The sequence below is a fragment of the Mixophyes fleayi genome, chromosome 5 (genome assembly GCF_038048845.1).
Source record: "Mixophyes fleayi isolate aMixFle1 chromosome 5, aMixFle1.hap1, whole genome shotgun sequence".
NCBI classification, from domain to species: Eukaryota; Metazoa; Chordata; class Amphibia; order Anura; family Limnodynastidae; genus Mixophyes; species Mixophyes fleayi.
The window spans coordinates 136,928,278-136,945,053 of record NC_134406.1 but is presented as its reverse complement, the minus strand read 5'-3'; the positions used below and the strand labels follow the sequence as shown (position 1 = coordinate 136,945,053).

Genomic DNA, 16,776 nt, shown 5'->3' with positions numbered 1-16,776 from the left:
GCATGGTTATTCGTGTTTTTATCCACCAGCTCAAAGTAGCTTTGTTCCCAGTAATTTTTCCTCAGCATCATTTTCATTGTTGAATACAGAGCCAGGATACTTATTATCCAAGTTCACAGGAGTTGTGGCAACAGCTGCTGCCACAAATGAGGCCACAGAGTTCACCATAAGATGTACAGAGATGGCAACAGCAATGACAGTTGAACTCACTGGGTCCAGCATCAGAACTGAGATAATATTCCATTAGATCTACCAAACAACCCTCTCCTTGGTGTGATGACACTCCTCTCTAATTTCCTATTGCCTTCACAAATGTTTGATGGTTTAATATTTGTGAGAAGTTGATTGTGTGACCTAGGGCTTAATGCTCAAGGTTTCTATGCAGCCTTTTCTAATTGCTATCAGCATGCCATCCATATGTCATCCAAACTATCAGAGACAAAGGTATCATTTGTCTTACCCGATAATTAACTTTAATAGATAGTTTATTTGATTCAAGTTGCTTTATGCCATACTAGTAGCATAGCATACATGTTGTGCACAGTCCAATCAAACATATCATACTCGCATACAGACTGTTTTGAATGTGGGGAATTGGTGCTGCACATTTTCTACACTTCGTCACGTGCCCCTTTTTTCTGGAATTGAAATGCATTCACAGTAAGAAAGGATAAGTTTGCGCAAGATATATTTTTCAGTCATCAATTGGGGGACACCGGATTTATTAGGGTATATTGTAGGATACAGGCATTTGGCCACTTTAAATCTCTAATGGATGTCAATAACTCCTTCTCCTTTATACCCCTCTCCTGAAGGGCACTCAGTTTAGCTTTAGTGCCCGGCAGTGCAGGGAGTGTGTTTTTTTTGCTGGGGCTGCTGAGCAGCCTTATTCATGTAGGTTAGGTTTATTTCTTATATTTTTATCTTATGCGTGCCGCATTAATGGGCTCTGTATTCCACGCCAGCATCTGAATGTAGGGCAACGAAATGCAAGGACTGATGTGTGCTGCAAGGAGCGGGGAATCGGAGGTACCGAAGGAGTCTCTCCGCTGGGGACCACCTTACTTTAGTTTTATGGCCCTCTTTAGCCTCTGCTTGGGTAAATAATGCTGTAGAATTATGGTGTTAAGAGTTTTCCATGGGATTGTTAGCTGGCAAGTCAGGGTCTGAATTGCTTCCTTTGGTGGAGAAAATTCAGAGCTACGGAATATTTGGGACATGCAGCTCTTCATCATCATCATCATTTATTTATATAGCGCCACTAATTCCGCAGCTCTGTACAGAGAACTCACTCACATCAGTCCCTGCCCCATTGGGGCTTACAGTCTAAATTCCCTAACACACACACACGCAGACAGACACACACAGACTGGGGTCAATTTGTTATCAGCCAATTAACCTACCAGTATGTTTTTGGAGTGTGGGAGGAAACCGGAGCACCCAGAGGAAACCCACGCAAACACTGGGAGAACATACAAACTCACAGATAAGGTCATGGTCGGGAATTGAACTCCTGACCCCAGTGCTGTAAGGCAGAAGTGCTAACCACTTAGTCACCGTTTTGCCCATGACACGGGACTAATTGGTACTGGTATATCAGCCTCGGTAGTTTTGACTTGTCGGACCCTCTGGTTTAAGGCTTATGTGAAGTCCAAGGGGGCTCTTGAGTCGCTAACTTTTTCATGGGGTGTCTTGTTGGGGCCTGAGCTTGATAAAATCATTAGTCAGGCGACAGGATGTAAAAGTGTCTTCCTTTCTGTTATTGTTCCCAAGTCCATAGTTTCCAGGTTTCACTCCTTTCTGTTCTTTGGAAGAATGATGAGTCAGGGTCCCATAGTGCAATCTTGCGGTGGTAATTGCTTCCGCGAATACGAAAAATCCGACAGAGACAACACCTGCAAGAAAACAACGATTTAATGAAAAAACTACATGAATATTGACAGACTTACCTTCAAAACGGCTCTGCAGGTATCCGATGGAGGCAGAAGGATGACAGGAACTCCTTCCGTCTGGGCAGCTCTTCGGCAGCACTATATGAAGTCACTGCAACCTCAATTCATTAAAATTTAAAGTGGCAATGTCGGGAAAACGCAGGTTAACTGCTTAAACAGTTAATCTGCCTGGTCCCGACATTGCCGCTTTAAATTTGAATTAATTCAGGTTGCACTGACTTCATACAGTGCTGCCGGAGAGCTGCTCAGTCGGAAGGAGTTCCTGTCATCCTTCTGCCTCCATTGGATATCTGCAGAGTCGTTTGCAAGGTAAGTCTGTCAATATTCATGTAGTTTTTTTCAGTAAATCGTTGGATTTTTCGTCATCATCCAGCCGTACCCAACCCCAATCTTGTGCCCCCAAGGATGGTTTGCAGAGAGGGAAGCAAGCTTGGGCTATTAGACATCCAGCAGCCAAGTCTTCGGACAAGGCATATCCAGCATTCTGTCCACCCAGGATACACTCTGGTGGGGATCCTACTACTCCTCTTCTGGGATCAGTGGTTCAACACTACCATGGATGCCTGAGTGAGAGGGATCGGGGATACATGATAGATCTCTTGAGATTTCAACCCAGACTGTTCTTTACCACTTCCCGCAAACAGGACAAACCATCTGGCTCTAAGCATCTGTGACGGGCAGTTACCTGGTCCTCTGTTCACACTTTTACCAGACTGTACAGGTTTAATGTACTTGCCAGTTTTAGGAGAAAGGTGCTTTGCATTGTTTCTTCTGCGCGCTCCCACCCGTGATGTCCGTTTTGGGACATCTCCTTAGCTGTCATCACGGGTGTCCACCAATGTATGCCTGAGAACATAGAGAATAGGATTTACCGTAAGTATAAATATCCTAAGTCCATGGGGGACAACGAGTGCCCACTCTTTATGACCTGGGTTCTCTTTTTGTGCACGTGTTGTGATTTTTGTTCAGGAGGTTGTTATTCTTTTTCTCGTTTTCTGTTTTGCTTTTGTCGCTCTCCTTTTCTTTGGGGATGGCTTAAACATAAACAATGGTCTTAGCTGGAGAGGGATAAAGAGGGGGGAGAAATTACAGACAACTGATAGAGATTTAAAGTGCTTGTTCGCCTGGATCCTACACTATACCCCAATTTACCCAGTGTCCCCTAATGGAGAAAAGGATTTAACGTAAGTATAAAAATCCTATTAATATTTTTAGAGTAAGTACTATAGTGTAATTTTGCTGGTGTAGCTTTTATTAAATGCCATATTTAATTATAATGGCATAATGAACTGCCTACTGTAAATTAAAACGTATTAGATAGTTACCAGGTGACCATTTTATCTGGGCAGGAAGCGGAGGTGCTGAAATCCATAATAAGATGGTGTATTATTCCTTACAGCACATGTTTTCCTAATGAACACTAAAGTGATGATCAGAACTCACCATTTATGGAGATGTTACTATTTATAGGAGTTTGTATATATCATCACTTTTTGTATTATTTCTTTTTCTGCTTCTTTAGCAACATCTGAATGACCTGATGACAAGGAAATGGCTTGGAGGATCTAATGCTGTGGATACCATATGTGTCACCATAGAAGACTATTTTAATGACTTTGCAAAAATTAAAACCCACTACAAGCAGGTATGTGCCACTTTGACTTGTTAAGCGCCCAATAAAGTATTATGTTAGGCCAGCTTGTGTTGTAAGTGAATAGCTATTTCTTTTTATTGGGAACGATCTAGCAGTGGGCAGTTGTCTCTGCAAGATTGTATTTGGGAAACTTTGAGTGTGGTTATAAATGTGTCCTGTAACAGGAAATATATACTGTATCTGCTAATCATATTTTTCACAGAAAATGACCATTAAAGCCCACAGGAAAGTAGTGACAGAGTACATTAAAGCGATAATGCAGAAGCGGATCTGCTTCCGAAATGCAGAAGAACGCAAAGAGGGTGCAGAGCGCATGATTAAGGAGGCAGAACAGTTCAAATTTCTGTTTAAGCGTCTTACTTCTGTAAGTGTTCATTGCTTTGAAAACAAATGTATCTACATTGTTGCATTAGCACCTGCAGTAATTGTGCTAAAGAAACTATTTGATCAATAATGCTTTGTAACAAAATATTGAATACCCTGTTCTGGAGTGGCAGCGTTCAGTTCTTCTGTAGAGAGAATTCTCTGAGGCCGGTATGCCTGGTTTACAGCAAGGTCACAGGGAATCTCATTGGCTGTGAAGGCAATATAGTTTAGCAGCGGTTAAAACCATTGGAAGCACAGAAAAGCCTCCTAATCTTTTTGTCTACACTTGCCACGCTGCCTATTTGTTCTGATACCAAATTAGTGGAAATGGCAATTCATGTTTTTGTTTTTTTATTTCTGTTTGTTTTCTTGTTGTTGTTTTTTTTTAAAACTGAAATGTGTCAACCTTGGAATTGGGGTGTGGTATTTTAGACATGTATTAATCCACAAGTATTTTTCTTTTCAGGGATTTAGTGAAGAGACAGATGGACTCTGTAACACCATTATAGATATTGCAGAGGTCATTAAGCTTACAGACCCCTCACTTCTTTACTTAGAAGTTTCCACTTTGGTCACTAGATATCCTGATCTCAGGTAATTTTCCTCCGTTGTTTTTTTGAACATTAATGTATATAGTGTCCACATTAATGTTTGTTACCCAGCATAAATCTTGATTTGTGTATATATAGAGAGATTCTTAGCATAACATAATTACATAGCACATTTATCTTTTGTTTTCTTGTACTGAATGTGTATTGTGCCATTGCTCAGTCCTTCTTTTGAAATTGGTATTCTCTTATTTATAAACATCAACATACTCCCCAGTGCTATACACAGGGAGATAAATATACATTGATTGTAATAGTGAAACATATGTTGGTACATTTTTAAGCAAATGTTGGAGTTGATGAATGCAGTGTTTCATTTGTCCATAATAGTGAAGGTTGTCATTTGCTCAATAGTGCTGAGTAAACTTGGCACTCAAATAGATGCTGACTAAATTGCCATATAGTTAAAATAACTAGGAAATGCATCCCCGAGTTATTGAAGAGGTTCATGTTAGGTGAGATTTAAAAAGGTAGGGTGATAGAAAATGAAGCTTATTCAAAAGTGTAGTTACAGACCTGAAGCAGTCTGGAAAGTTGGAAATGATAATAAGTGTAGATGACAGGCACAGGTTCATGGTAGGTGCATTGCAGAGCATGCTTTTAAGATATAGAGACTTGTGAAGAGAGGTTTACAAATGTGTATTGTAGGTAAGAAGCACAGTTTTCATTTGACAACAATGACCTCATACTAAACTCCTCGCTGAGCCTTCTCCCCAGCTTCTCAATGAGTTGTGTCGGGTTGTTGCTGGGTGTGCTCACATACTTGGATGTATCTCAAATACCAGGACATGAACAGGTTGCAAACTAGCGCCATCTAGCCTGAGTATTATAAGTGGGAGATAATGAATGTACATTGCAGTTTGTTAGCTTTGAGGAATTTGTAAACATCTATGTGGGAGATGTTTTAAAAGGCAACAAGGATATCGCAAGTGTTTGACCGTGGTTAGCAATGGAGATATAGTAATGTAGCAGTGATGGTAAAGTTATTCATATAAATAATTAGAGTAAGTTTAATCGGGAGTGATTGAATACACATTAAAAGAAATAGAACAAAATGCAGATGGATAACTTGAATTTTTACCATTATGCAGAATATTCCCTTTGATACCAAACAGCAATTATCTCATCATTTTGATTGCACTTTCATCCAGATCACTAGCTCTAAGTAAAAGTCAGATGGCCTTGTTTTTCTGCTGGCAATTTAGTACGTAGTACCTTTTTAATAGTTTTTAAAAATAGTTTGGAGGTTTAGTAGGATAATTTGCTTTCTGAGAATAAGTATTATAATCTCGTTTTGACTAGAGACAATAAAGGTTAATTACAAAAGTGTTGCATCCATAGCACAAATGGTGTTTTTGTGTGAATCTTATGCAGCATGCATAGATTTTATATGTGCACATTAATGGAGACTGTGAGGATGCAAAGATTTAAATGCTATAACAAGAAGAGCTGGGTGGTGGACCTTCATGTGCCTAATTTTGTGCCCCTTATGCAAAAATGAAATTTTTGATTTGCAGGAAATGATTGACAATGATTGTAGTAGTAGAGAGGGCACATTCACAGGGACCGCCGCCCAGGCTTTTTAGCATTGAAAAAGGGACTTGTTTATTTTCCACATCTTCAGAGGTGTCAGAAACCCTGTCTTGAATTATACTTTACACTATCGTGTGCACTTCATACAGGAAAGTGTATTTCTAGGAGCATACCTACCAATATGGCAGTGACACATTTACTAAATACAGTGACACATTTACTAAATACAATCTGCAAAACATTTCTATGTTTTCTTTGTTTCTGGTGTGCAATCAAATTACTCAAATTGATCATTCAGTAATTAGTAAAATATTATTTAAAAAATGAGTCTGTTACATTGTAGATCAAGCAATGGCAATCTTGCCTTTTCCTCTCTGTACGATATCCCGCGGTTAATACACGTGTCTCTAGCCATAGACTCCCAGATTAGGTTATTTTTCCTTCCTACTTCAGACGTAACTACTCATGAAAACACAGCGATTGGCTGAGCTGAAATACTATGTGGTGGTGTTATTGTCATACTGTGTTAGAGCTACAGGTTGATTTAACCAAACTCACTTCACATTTTGCCCATTCATGTATACTCTGTTTTGCAGAATAATGACAATATATGCTCATACCCTAATGCCTAAATATCGAATTTAGAATTTGATATGACATAGGGGGGAATTGAATTGGCCGCGTTACCTGTTAAAAATAACACGGCCTGTGCACTATTACCATTATTACGGTAATAGTGCACTTAAATACCTTTATTACAGTAGTTTCAACGCCGGCTTTGCTCCCTGAGCTGCGAGCAGAAAGCCGGTTTAAATTTACTGTAATAATGGTAATAAGTTTAGTGTGGCGATACTCTGGGGGGAATTGAATTATATGCAATACGCATATAGTGTTTAATTAAATATGCTACTTTATGTTGGAGTTGGTGTTTGGTACTCAGCTGCATGACAGTTTGAATATAAATGTTGAAATATCCTGTTTAGTAATTAAATATGAATCCAGCTTTGCATTCATACATAGGTTCTTAATTTTTTTAGTTTATTTTTTTAAAGTTTTTTGAGTTACAAAAACAATATAAAAACTAAAACTTCACATGATAATTTTTTTTAACTAAAACCTTTGATATCATTATTTAAATGTACAGTCATAACTGTTATATTGGATACATGGAAATCTTTTGCATATTGCGATCCAATCCAATGATTAAGAGTGGGCTAAATAACACATTAGTCAATCCATCGTCTTATTACAAACATTATACATATCTGATTAAGGTAGGATAATGAAAGTAATTGACAATATATTGGATAAGAATATCCAGCCTGCATTCAGTTCAGTGTAACAAATGCATTACAAATTATGTAACTCTTGTACAGGACTGGACACACCATCATCCTGATGCCACAACACATACCGTGATTTGAACCAATGTGATCAGTTTTGTTAAGTTTATGCACAGACTTCCTGCTAGTATATGTGAAACGTGTCATTGACCAGAACCACCCAACCAGAAAGTTGTGACACACATGTTCTTTGCTGTGATGACCTTGGTCAAAGTTATTACATTAAAAACATACTTAAATATATTCTTCCTTAGAACATCTTCAAATGATATCCTATATAGACATATCCTGGGCTTAATGGTGGAACATGTAAATGGAGAGAAGAGAGCAAAAGTTCCTTGAAATTAGGTGCACAGAAATCTTCTATTAACAATCATAAATATTAGGACCATTAATTTAAAACATAACTTTTATTATGCTTAGTCTAAAAAAGCAAAATATAAAATATCATAATAATAAAAATTCATTAAAATAAGCTGGATACATTGAATACTCGTACCTATATATTTATAGCCATATAATATATGGTACAGAGATATTCGTTTAATTAACATGCAGGTATACTATTAAGGTCAGTGATAAATAAATTGAGATTACTATAATTATAGTCAAAATTGCTATTACAGGCACATATCTCTGCAAATGTACCCCTACTGTAGTTGGTGTTGTATAATAACAAATCATACATGTAATAATATCTATCAAACAAGACAGACTGGATATGATAATATGTAACTGACTATCTCCTGCGTTTCTCATATATACTGACTTAATAGAAGCACTTCCACATCTCCCTATGGTGTGTATCACCAAGTGATTAGCATACAATCTGCCTGTCGGCTATTCCAAGTTGTATGTGTAAATGGCGCTTAATTATAGAGATGTGTTCGTTTAATAGACATGTAGATATATTATTAGAAGTCAATAATAAATGAATTGCAGTTACTATAGTGATAGTTAGAATCGCTGGTACAGGCACACATATATGTGTATGTCTGTCTCCCTATCTGGCAAGACAGACTAAATATAATAATATGTTACTGACTCTCCTGCGTTTCTCATATATACTGGCTTAATAGGAACAATCCCACATCTCCCTATGGTGTGTATCACCAAGTAATTAGCATACAAACTGCTTATAAGCTGGTCCTTGTATGTCTAAATAGCGATTAATAACAGAGATGTGTTAGTTTAATAAACATGTGGGTATGCTATTTAAAGTAAAAAAAATATTAAATTGCAGTTGCTATAGTTATAGTCAGAATCGCTAATACAGGCATATATATATATACACATCTATATTATCTTATATTTGGTGCGGTAGTACAATTCTCCAGTATACATGTAATCTTAATGGTGGAACGTCTGTTCCTGTTCTACTGGTGTACTCCCTCAGAGAGTTCCATGGACCCTGGGCATTCCTACAGCATATGTCGGACTTACCCTATTGCAACTCCACATTTATGTCAATCTCGGTTGTTTCTATTTCACATTTTATATGGGGAAGAGGGTAGGAAACACTATGTAACTGTTATGATCCAGGCGTAGAGAACCTTACTACTAACCCTGATTGACGCTGGCAGACCTAGAGGTGCGAAGTCTAACGGATTCCCCGATATTCACCAAGAACCATTGCAAGGCAGGATGGACTTTGCTGCCGGGAACCCGCAGGTTGCTGTCCTCTAGGGTGCCCCAGGGAGAAGTACAGCGGAGATAGCTGGTAGCGAGGTGTACAGGAGAGTAAGCAGAAGCACGGTCAGCAGGCCGACGTTCTGTATACAGGAGAGATGATCAGAAATGGGGTCAATCAGGCAGAGGTTCGGTACACAGGAGGATTCCTCAAAGGAACAAGCTGGCTAGACACAGGAATCACAACCAGAGGTCAGGAGCTGGCAACAACGTTGCTCTGGCACTGAGCAAGTGTCAGAGCGCAGATTAAATACCTCCCGCCCCAGACTGTGGTCACGTGAGCCGCCACCTGTAAGTGCCGAGCAGCGGTGCAACGAGTCAGCGCTGGGGCGAGGACGGGTAAGTCGTGACAGTAATATGTATATATTTGTTGGAATCCTATATAGGATGTAGAATGTCTTCTCATTTAAATTTCAAAGTGCCAAATCCCTCCGGCGACATAAGAGGCAGGAGACATGCATGAAATAATTGCAAACTTATACCGAATTCTGTCCTTCCTGATTTTGCTTAGTTTGCCAAATTTATCATTATTCCATAAGGGTGTTTCCTGGTTACACCCAAAAGTTTGTGTACTGCTCACCAGATTTATATTGCTGGTTTTCAGGAACAATTTAATAAAATACCATTTTAGTTTGTAGTGCTTCTCGTGTATAAAAAAGTGCAAAAATAAAGAATTATATCTATTGACTTTAAAATTTATTTCCTTTTTTTTTTTTTTAAATAGAGATGATCATATCGCAGCTCTTTTAGCAATCCGTGGAGACGCCAGCAGGGAGATGAAACAGACGATCATAGAGACTGTGGAACAAAGTCAGAGGCAGCAAAGCCCTAACTACACCCCAATATTTAAAGACATAATAGTTCCAAGTCTTCCTACACTGAGTGTACCAAAACTGCTTAAGTAGAATCTAAATCTTGTATTGGGGTCTGCTTTGGTGTCACACCTTGTTAATTGCTGTTGTGTGTTCTCGATTTTGGATAAATGCACCACTCTAGTTCTAAAATCTGAAACAGCTCTCAGCAATTGAAGTTTGCATGTTTTTATTTACTTTATTTAAGAACAAAATAAGTACGGCTAGTGCTTCTCTTTAAAAAAAATTCACATAGCTCTGGATCTGTTTCATGTGATACTGCTTATGTATGTTTAACCTTTTTAACAAAATTCATCTCCCTTGATTTCTGACATTTAACCACAAAGTGTTTTTAAACCTGAGTGTACAGTCTAATCACATGATAAAAGACCGGCATGAGCTTTCGTAGTTCTCTAAGGATACTATACCCGCCCTGTATTTATGTTGAAGTTTTCTCTGCAAAGTCAGTAATATTTTAGTTGTGCTTTCAGGATTGGATGAAAATAGACAAATTGAATGTTTTAAATACCCCAAAAATGTTTGTACAATAAATATCAGTCATAATGTATAGTGTTTGATCGACATCTAATTCAGAAAATGTTTAACTACACATCTAAGATTACATTGTGATACATTTATCTCTGGTTCATAACTATATGATACATTTAGTAGAAAAAAAATCACATGGAAATATTTTTCTCAGAATGAAAAATTAGCTTTGAGAAATTGTTCTAAAATCACTGCATACTTATTCTACATATTTATAAATGTAATTTTTACTTTGCACCTAATCTGTTGTGACATTTCTCTATTGTCACATTGGCTATTTGGTGAATAGAAATGAGGTGCCTTACTCTACATCTCACTTTGTGACTGAACATATGTTCTCTGCAGTGCTAATATGGGAGTTGTCACTGAGATCTGTATGACTTTTTCAAATGAGAAACAAGGCCAATGAGAGAAGTCATAGGAATCTGTTTGTAGATTTTATTTGTCTTATGTTCTAAAATCCATTTAATTTCCTTTTAGATCATCCTCATTTTCCCAGATACAAGCAGTGGTGCGTCCATCTTTTTGAGTAGCAGATATTTTAAAATGCTAGAATAAATGTTATGTAATATTATTTGGATCACAATTATTCATGATTTTTATTGAAAGATTTATTGAGAATACATTTTAATTACCCTGAGAATTTACAACAAGAGGGCTGAATGAAACAGAAATCAACTCTGATGAATAGCTTCTCTTGATTATCCTTTCTTACATTGATAACCACACCAGATAGCTTGACACTGAAAATGGCAATGTATCAAACAACATGTAAATGACCTTATATAGATTTAGTATGAAAACTATGCTTTACATTTCTAACATTTTATTTTATTAGCAGTGGATGCTGTGTGAAAATGTACTTTTTCTCTGGATCCCAAATTTGCCTTCTAGTGTATTGGAATGAGTACATGACCTTCTCCCAGTATACAAGCAACACATTTAAATGATGGTAAAATTGTTTCTAAACATTGTAACTCAGAAATACAGTAGGCTAGCAGAAACTGATATAATTGGTAATTTCAGACTTTTAAAGGTAATTTAAATAACAGTATATCAGCCAAGGGCTATAGAGCATGCTACAACTTTAGAGTAATGTCATTTAGAAATCAAAAACAGGAGAGAAAATTTATTTTACATGTGTGTGTACATTTTTCAGTTGGGAATTATGTGTTCTGAAGCATTTGTGTTTATATTAACTTTTGACTTATTAGCATTATATATTGTTTTTGGGGAAAACAATCACAAACCATCTATTTTTCTAGTCCTTCGTTGTCAGAAGAAGATTCCTTTCACCCAAAAAACGTTTGTACCTCCTTTATAGGAACAACATACGATACTACAGTTAGTGCAGTTGTTATTGCTAATTGTTTTCATTGTTATTAAAATAATTATGTACATTCTTTAATAAAAAATAAATCTGGTGTTTGGATGTAAGAATTGAAAACTATTGTTTTGTGAAATTATGGTGGTTTTAATATTTTGTAAAGTTCATTTCTTTTTTATGCCTTGACTAACAACTTCAGAAAAGCTATACTTGTCACAGATGCCATCCTTGCTAGAAAATGAGTGATGCAAATATTATAATAATAAAACCAATAATCAACAACTTTTCAAATATAAAGTATACCTAATATTGGTATCTATAAATAAAATGGTGATACCGCATCAAGTTCTACTATTATAAGCTTTCCTCAGGAATCTTTGCTGCCTGGAACCAGGATAAGTTCAGTTTATTGGACATTTTGGTATATGGTGCACCAGTTCTGATTTATAGTTAGATTTCCAGAGCAGATATTGACCTATCTCTTGCTGTATGAATGTAACGCCAAACAAACCAATAATGCTGTTTATGAACCCATGCACATTTACTTTCACGCATAGATATTAAAACAAATAGGCATGATTTAGGAGTTTACAATTTTAAGATTCTCTGCAAATATCTAAAATACAATTTTTTTTTAAAGTCCTAGAAAAAGGACTGGTTTGAACAGCTTAACCACACAGTAGAACATTTTGATAAAGTCATTTTGGTTTTAGTGGAGAGATATGATTGACATTTTCTGCAAATATATTTTTTAGAAATGCTCATGTTTCAAAGTATAGCAGGTTAAGTAAAAAGAAATGAGCTTGGCTGTATCTAAACCAAAGTATCTGTCATAATTTAAAAAATTTAGGATAGAGAGATGCAAAATAAATTGTTCCCTTCTCAAAAATGTAAATACAGGAAGGAAAAATTATAGATTTACAGAGTAAATCTTATTAGTAATTAGTAAAAATGTATCCAACCAAACCAGTTCTCTACTCTTAGTGACTTCCATTGTCTGCATTGTGGAACTAGGAATACAAGAAAAGGATTCACACAATTGCAAAATTAACAAAGACAAGCATCAACATTATATGCTGGATCATGTTATATTATGAGCAATCATAACCTTAATTAAAATTAGCAAAAGTATCTTAATGAATAGTATATGGACTTTGTGTTCAAGGTCCCCAAACATTGTCAAATTTTGATGTTTTTTCTTTATTTATTGATATTTTCCACTGTGAGCTGCAAGGTCTAGCTGGAGTTTTCCATTGTTTAGCCAAGTTTAATTGTGCATATAAGAATTTAACAGCAGTTGTGAAGAACTAGACATTTTCGGATCTTCAGACAAACCAAGAATACAAATCGTGGGGTAAAGGAAAATCCTTATCCAAAACAAGATGAGCTCCATTATGTTTGTATTTGGGCACAGTACCAAATATGGTGAAGGAGTCTAAATCTGTACCACATTGTTCACATCAGGCAGGGCACACAGTTAATTTAAGTCATTTTGATGTATAATAAACTTTATGGATATATTTGCATTGTTTTCATTTATTTATTGTGCTTATTGCTAATCATTTGGATGTTTCAAGTCTTCCCATTGTTCTTCTCTTAAAGAGACCCGGATCATTTTCCCATTGATTTCTCATTTTGGTGACTCTATTAGATTGTAGAGTATTTGATAACCAACTATACGGAGCAAAGTTTATTTTGCCTAGTCACATGGTAATAATAAGAAGGTTTGTACGTATATAAGAAAAGACCCCGGTGGCACCCCAAATTCAGCTTCAAGGTCAGTATAAGGGTAATGATGCCGTAATGAATCCCACCATATTTTCTAAGGCATCAGCATTATTTCTGGAAATTCCCCATTGTTCCATAATGGGGTGAAGAAATGTTGAGATCTGCGTGTATATGTGTCCCGACAGGCAGCCCCAGTTAGCATGGTGTATCGTATCTATGCATTAGTAGGGTTTCAGCTAGTTTATGGACCAATCTGTGCTGCCAATACCACTCCTGATCGTTTAACTTGTGGTTATACCCATATATGCATTTTGAATCTGAGGTTGACATCCCTGCCATATCAACTGATTGATGGCTTTGTAGATTTATTTTTGGGTATGAATAAGAAAAAAAATGGGAATTGTAATAAAATAGTTTCATTTGGGAGATCATATTATCTTAACCAAATATATTTAGTCAATAATGGAAAAAGGAAATCTAGACCAAATAGTCATTTTCTGTTTATCATGTTTTTAAATGCAGAATGTGAATTTGCCAATTATATTAGCATATAACTATACAAAATGTTTTCCTCCAACTACCCTAAGCGGAAATCTACAATAGTTTTACCATTGATTTAACTTTAGCTTAATTATATAGTATTTATGGCCATTTTAAAAATTTAGGGCCAGAGCCCCTTTTGAAGTTGACAGATGCACTTAATCAAATTATGTAGTGTTATCTAGAAATGCTAGGAGTCTACATACAGCATTTTCATGTTTAATTTGGAAATTGGTGTATACCCTGCGAATGGTAAATCTAGCATGAACCCAGATTCTTCTTTGTGTATTATTGGTAGAATTAGCTTATTTAAGTGTGAGGCCAGACATTTTGCTGTTATTTTAGCATACATATTGAGAAGGGAAATAGTGCAATAAGGTTCATCTTTTCTTGGGTCCTTCCAGGGTTTTAATATTTTTTAGTTTTTACGAGTTCTCTCATTGATGAGAGCAATAAAGCATTCCCATAGAGACTTAACTAGAAATGTTTACCTTTGTCCTGGTAACATGTTACTGACTGATGCCCTAGAAGTAAGGACGAATAGTATAGCCTGTTGGTTTTCCTCCAGTGTATGAGCTGCTAAAAATTCAATATCTGTTCACAAAGGGCATCTGAATGAAGGACAGATGCTCCTAAATTTCATTCTGAGGCAACATTTGCTTTAGGATATAAAGCTGAGTAAAAAGCAAGAAAACTGTAGTTGATATCTGTATGAGTTAAGGAATCGCCATTTCCCTTATTGCAAGAGCAGTAGAAAAAAAAGTTACATACTCTTTGTGAACATGGCTAGTAACTTTCCAATGCCATGTGCAAACAACACATGTTGAAAGGTATAAAGCAATTTTTTACTGGCGGCTTTTGTCAATGTAAAAGCAGCTTCGAAGCATTGTGTGTGTTTCAGTAGATAGAGATGCATAACCTCAACTTTATTTATTATTTTTTTTTTTTATATAAATAACTGTCCTGTGAGTCAGCCTTTTTCGCTATGCAGACATCAGTGCGATCATATTTTCCTGTGTATTGGCCTTAAACTGCTTTAGAAATAAATGTCTTATGGAATCTTGATAAGAACCACTGGAGCCTGTGTGACAAACTGTTTTTTGATCAGGGTGTAGACTCCATCAAGCCTCTACCGTCTTTATTTGTCATCATAGAATCTAATAAAGAGAACTGACTTGAAGGTTCAGTAAAGAAAAAGGCTCCTATAAAGTACTTTCAGATTAGTGGGACCTAATGTGGGGTATTTTATCCCCCACCTGTAGCAGGAGACTCCCATCCTGAACATAGTTGCTTTTGCGCATCTGCAGAAAAGTCTTTGCTAATTTTAAAGCAATTATAAGATGCACTGGGGCTCCAGGTAGGTGAATTTTTACCCAGTATGCAATGTGATTACAGCACAGCAGAAGCTCTAAAAAATGCTCAGGCTCTGTTCTCTGCTCTTTTTTTGAAATCCAATAAAACAAAAGTTGTTCCTCCTTAACTGTTTTTCCATATCCATTTTGTTTCCAATAATGAGGGATACTTTTTTAAAAAAATAAATAAATTAAAAAAATAATAATCACAGGAAGTATTATCACCTGGGAGTCTTGTATGTGTGCCTCATGTTCATATCGGTAGCTCTGATCTCCTTTGGCAGCGTAATTAAATCTCTTGCTCTAGTCGTAGTCTATACTACTTGAAGGTTAAAAAGATGTGTTTGAGCACTTATATGCTTAATAATGTGCAGCGCCAGATCCAAACCTTTGGCTGTTGCATCTGCAGCCACAATAGTCATTGAGAGAGATAAAAGAGTGACTGAAAATTTTAGTTGCGTCCAGAGTGAGAACTGGTCCCATCCTTAAGATATTATGAAGATAGAAGCAGCATGATTGGGAAAGGGGCTGAATATGGGAAGTAAAGAAGAGGGAGGAGTCTAGGATGACAGCCAGGTAGCATACTTGTGGAACAGGGTAGAGAGTAGTGTTATCAACTGAAATAGAAAGGAGGTGGGGGAGATGATACAGATTTGGACATGTTAAGTTTTGAAAACGTGCTGGGACATCCAAGAGAACACAGTGTCAAAGGCTACAGAGAGGTTCAGAAGGGAGAATTGATCCCTAGATTTAGCAGTGACAGATTGTTTGTTAATTGTCCTTTATGTGTCAGGAAATATATTCTCTCCTGTGTGGTTACATTCACAGTGGTTTTACTGTGTGGATTACACTTTGCCATCCCCTGGACCAGGACCGAAATTCAAAAATTTTGAATTTGATAAACTTGTATTTTATTTTACCTCACTATGTTTGTTCAGTTCCCCACATAATTTGAAACCGGATAAGGGTAAACAGGAACCTTTTGTCTTTCAAAATGAGGTCAATATGCTGCAGAGAAGAGATGTTAATGCTATATAAGATATAATCACATAAGCAATAGGATCTCTCTTATCCTAAACAGCCACAAGGTGGTGGTCATGATTTGCAATTACATATATTACCTGGGACACAGTTATATCAGAAGTTATAGATTTTTACTTATCTTTAGTAAAATATTTAAGAAATGAATTAAATTAAACCAACATGAACAATACGAATATCATTCTGTATAAATATTGTTTTTAACAGAATTATTGATACAAAAGCTATACAAGTAAGTAATAC

At 36.6% G+C, this 16,776-nt stretch overlaps 1 protein-coding gene across 1 annotated transcript in view; it reads left to right on the top strand.

Moving 5' to 3' along the window:
* Window positions 1–12,911, top strand: part of EXOC3 (exocyst complex component 3) — a 66,113-nt gene extending 53,202 nt beyond the window's left edge. Inside the window, exons 10-13 of the mRNA XM_075212849.1 lie at window positions 3,475–3,597; window positions 3,809–3,970; window positions 4,439–4,566; window positions 9,870–12,911. Of these exons, the coding sequence (XP_075068950.1) occupies window positions 3,475–3,597; window positions 3,809–3,970; window positions 4,439–4,566; window positions 9,870–10,050 (594 nt within the window). The 3' untranslated portion in view covers window positions 10,051–12,911. The remainder of the gene's footprint in view (window positions 1–3,474; window positions 3,598–3,808; window positions 3,971–4,438; window positions 4,567–9,869) is intronic.
* Window positions 12,912–16,776: the final 3,865 nt, after the last annotated feature.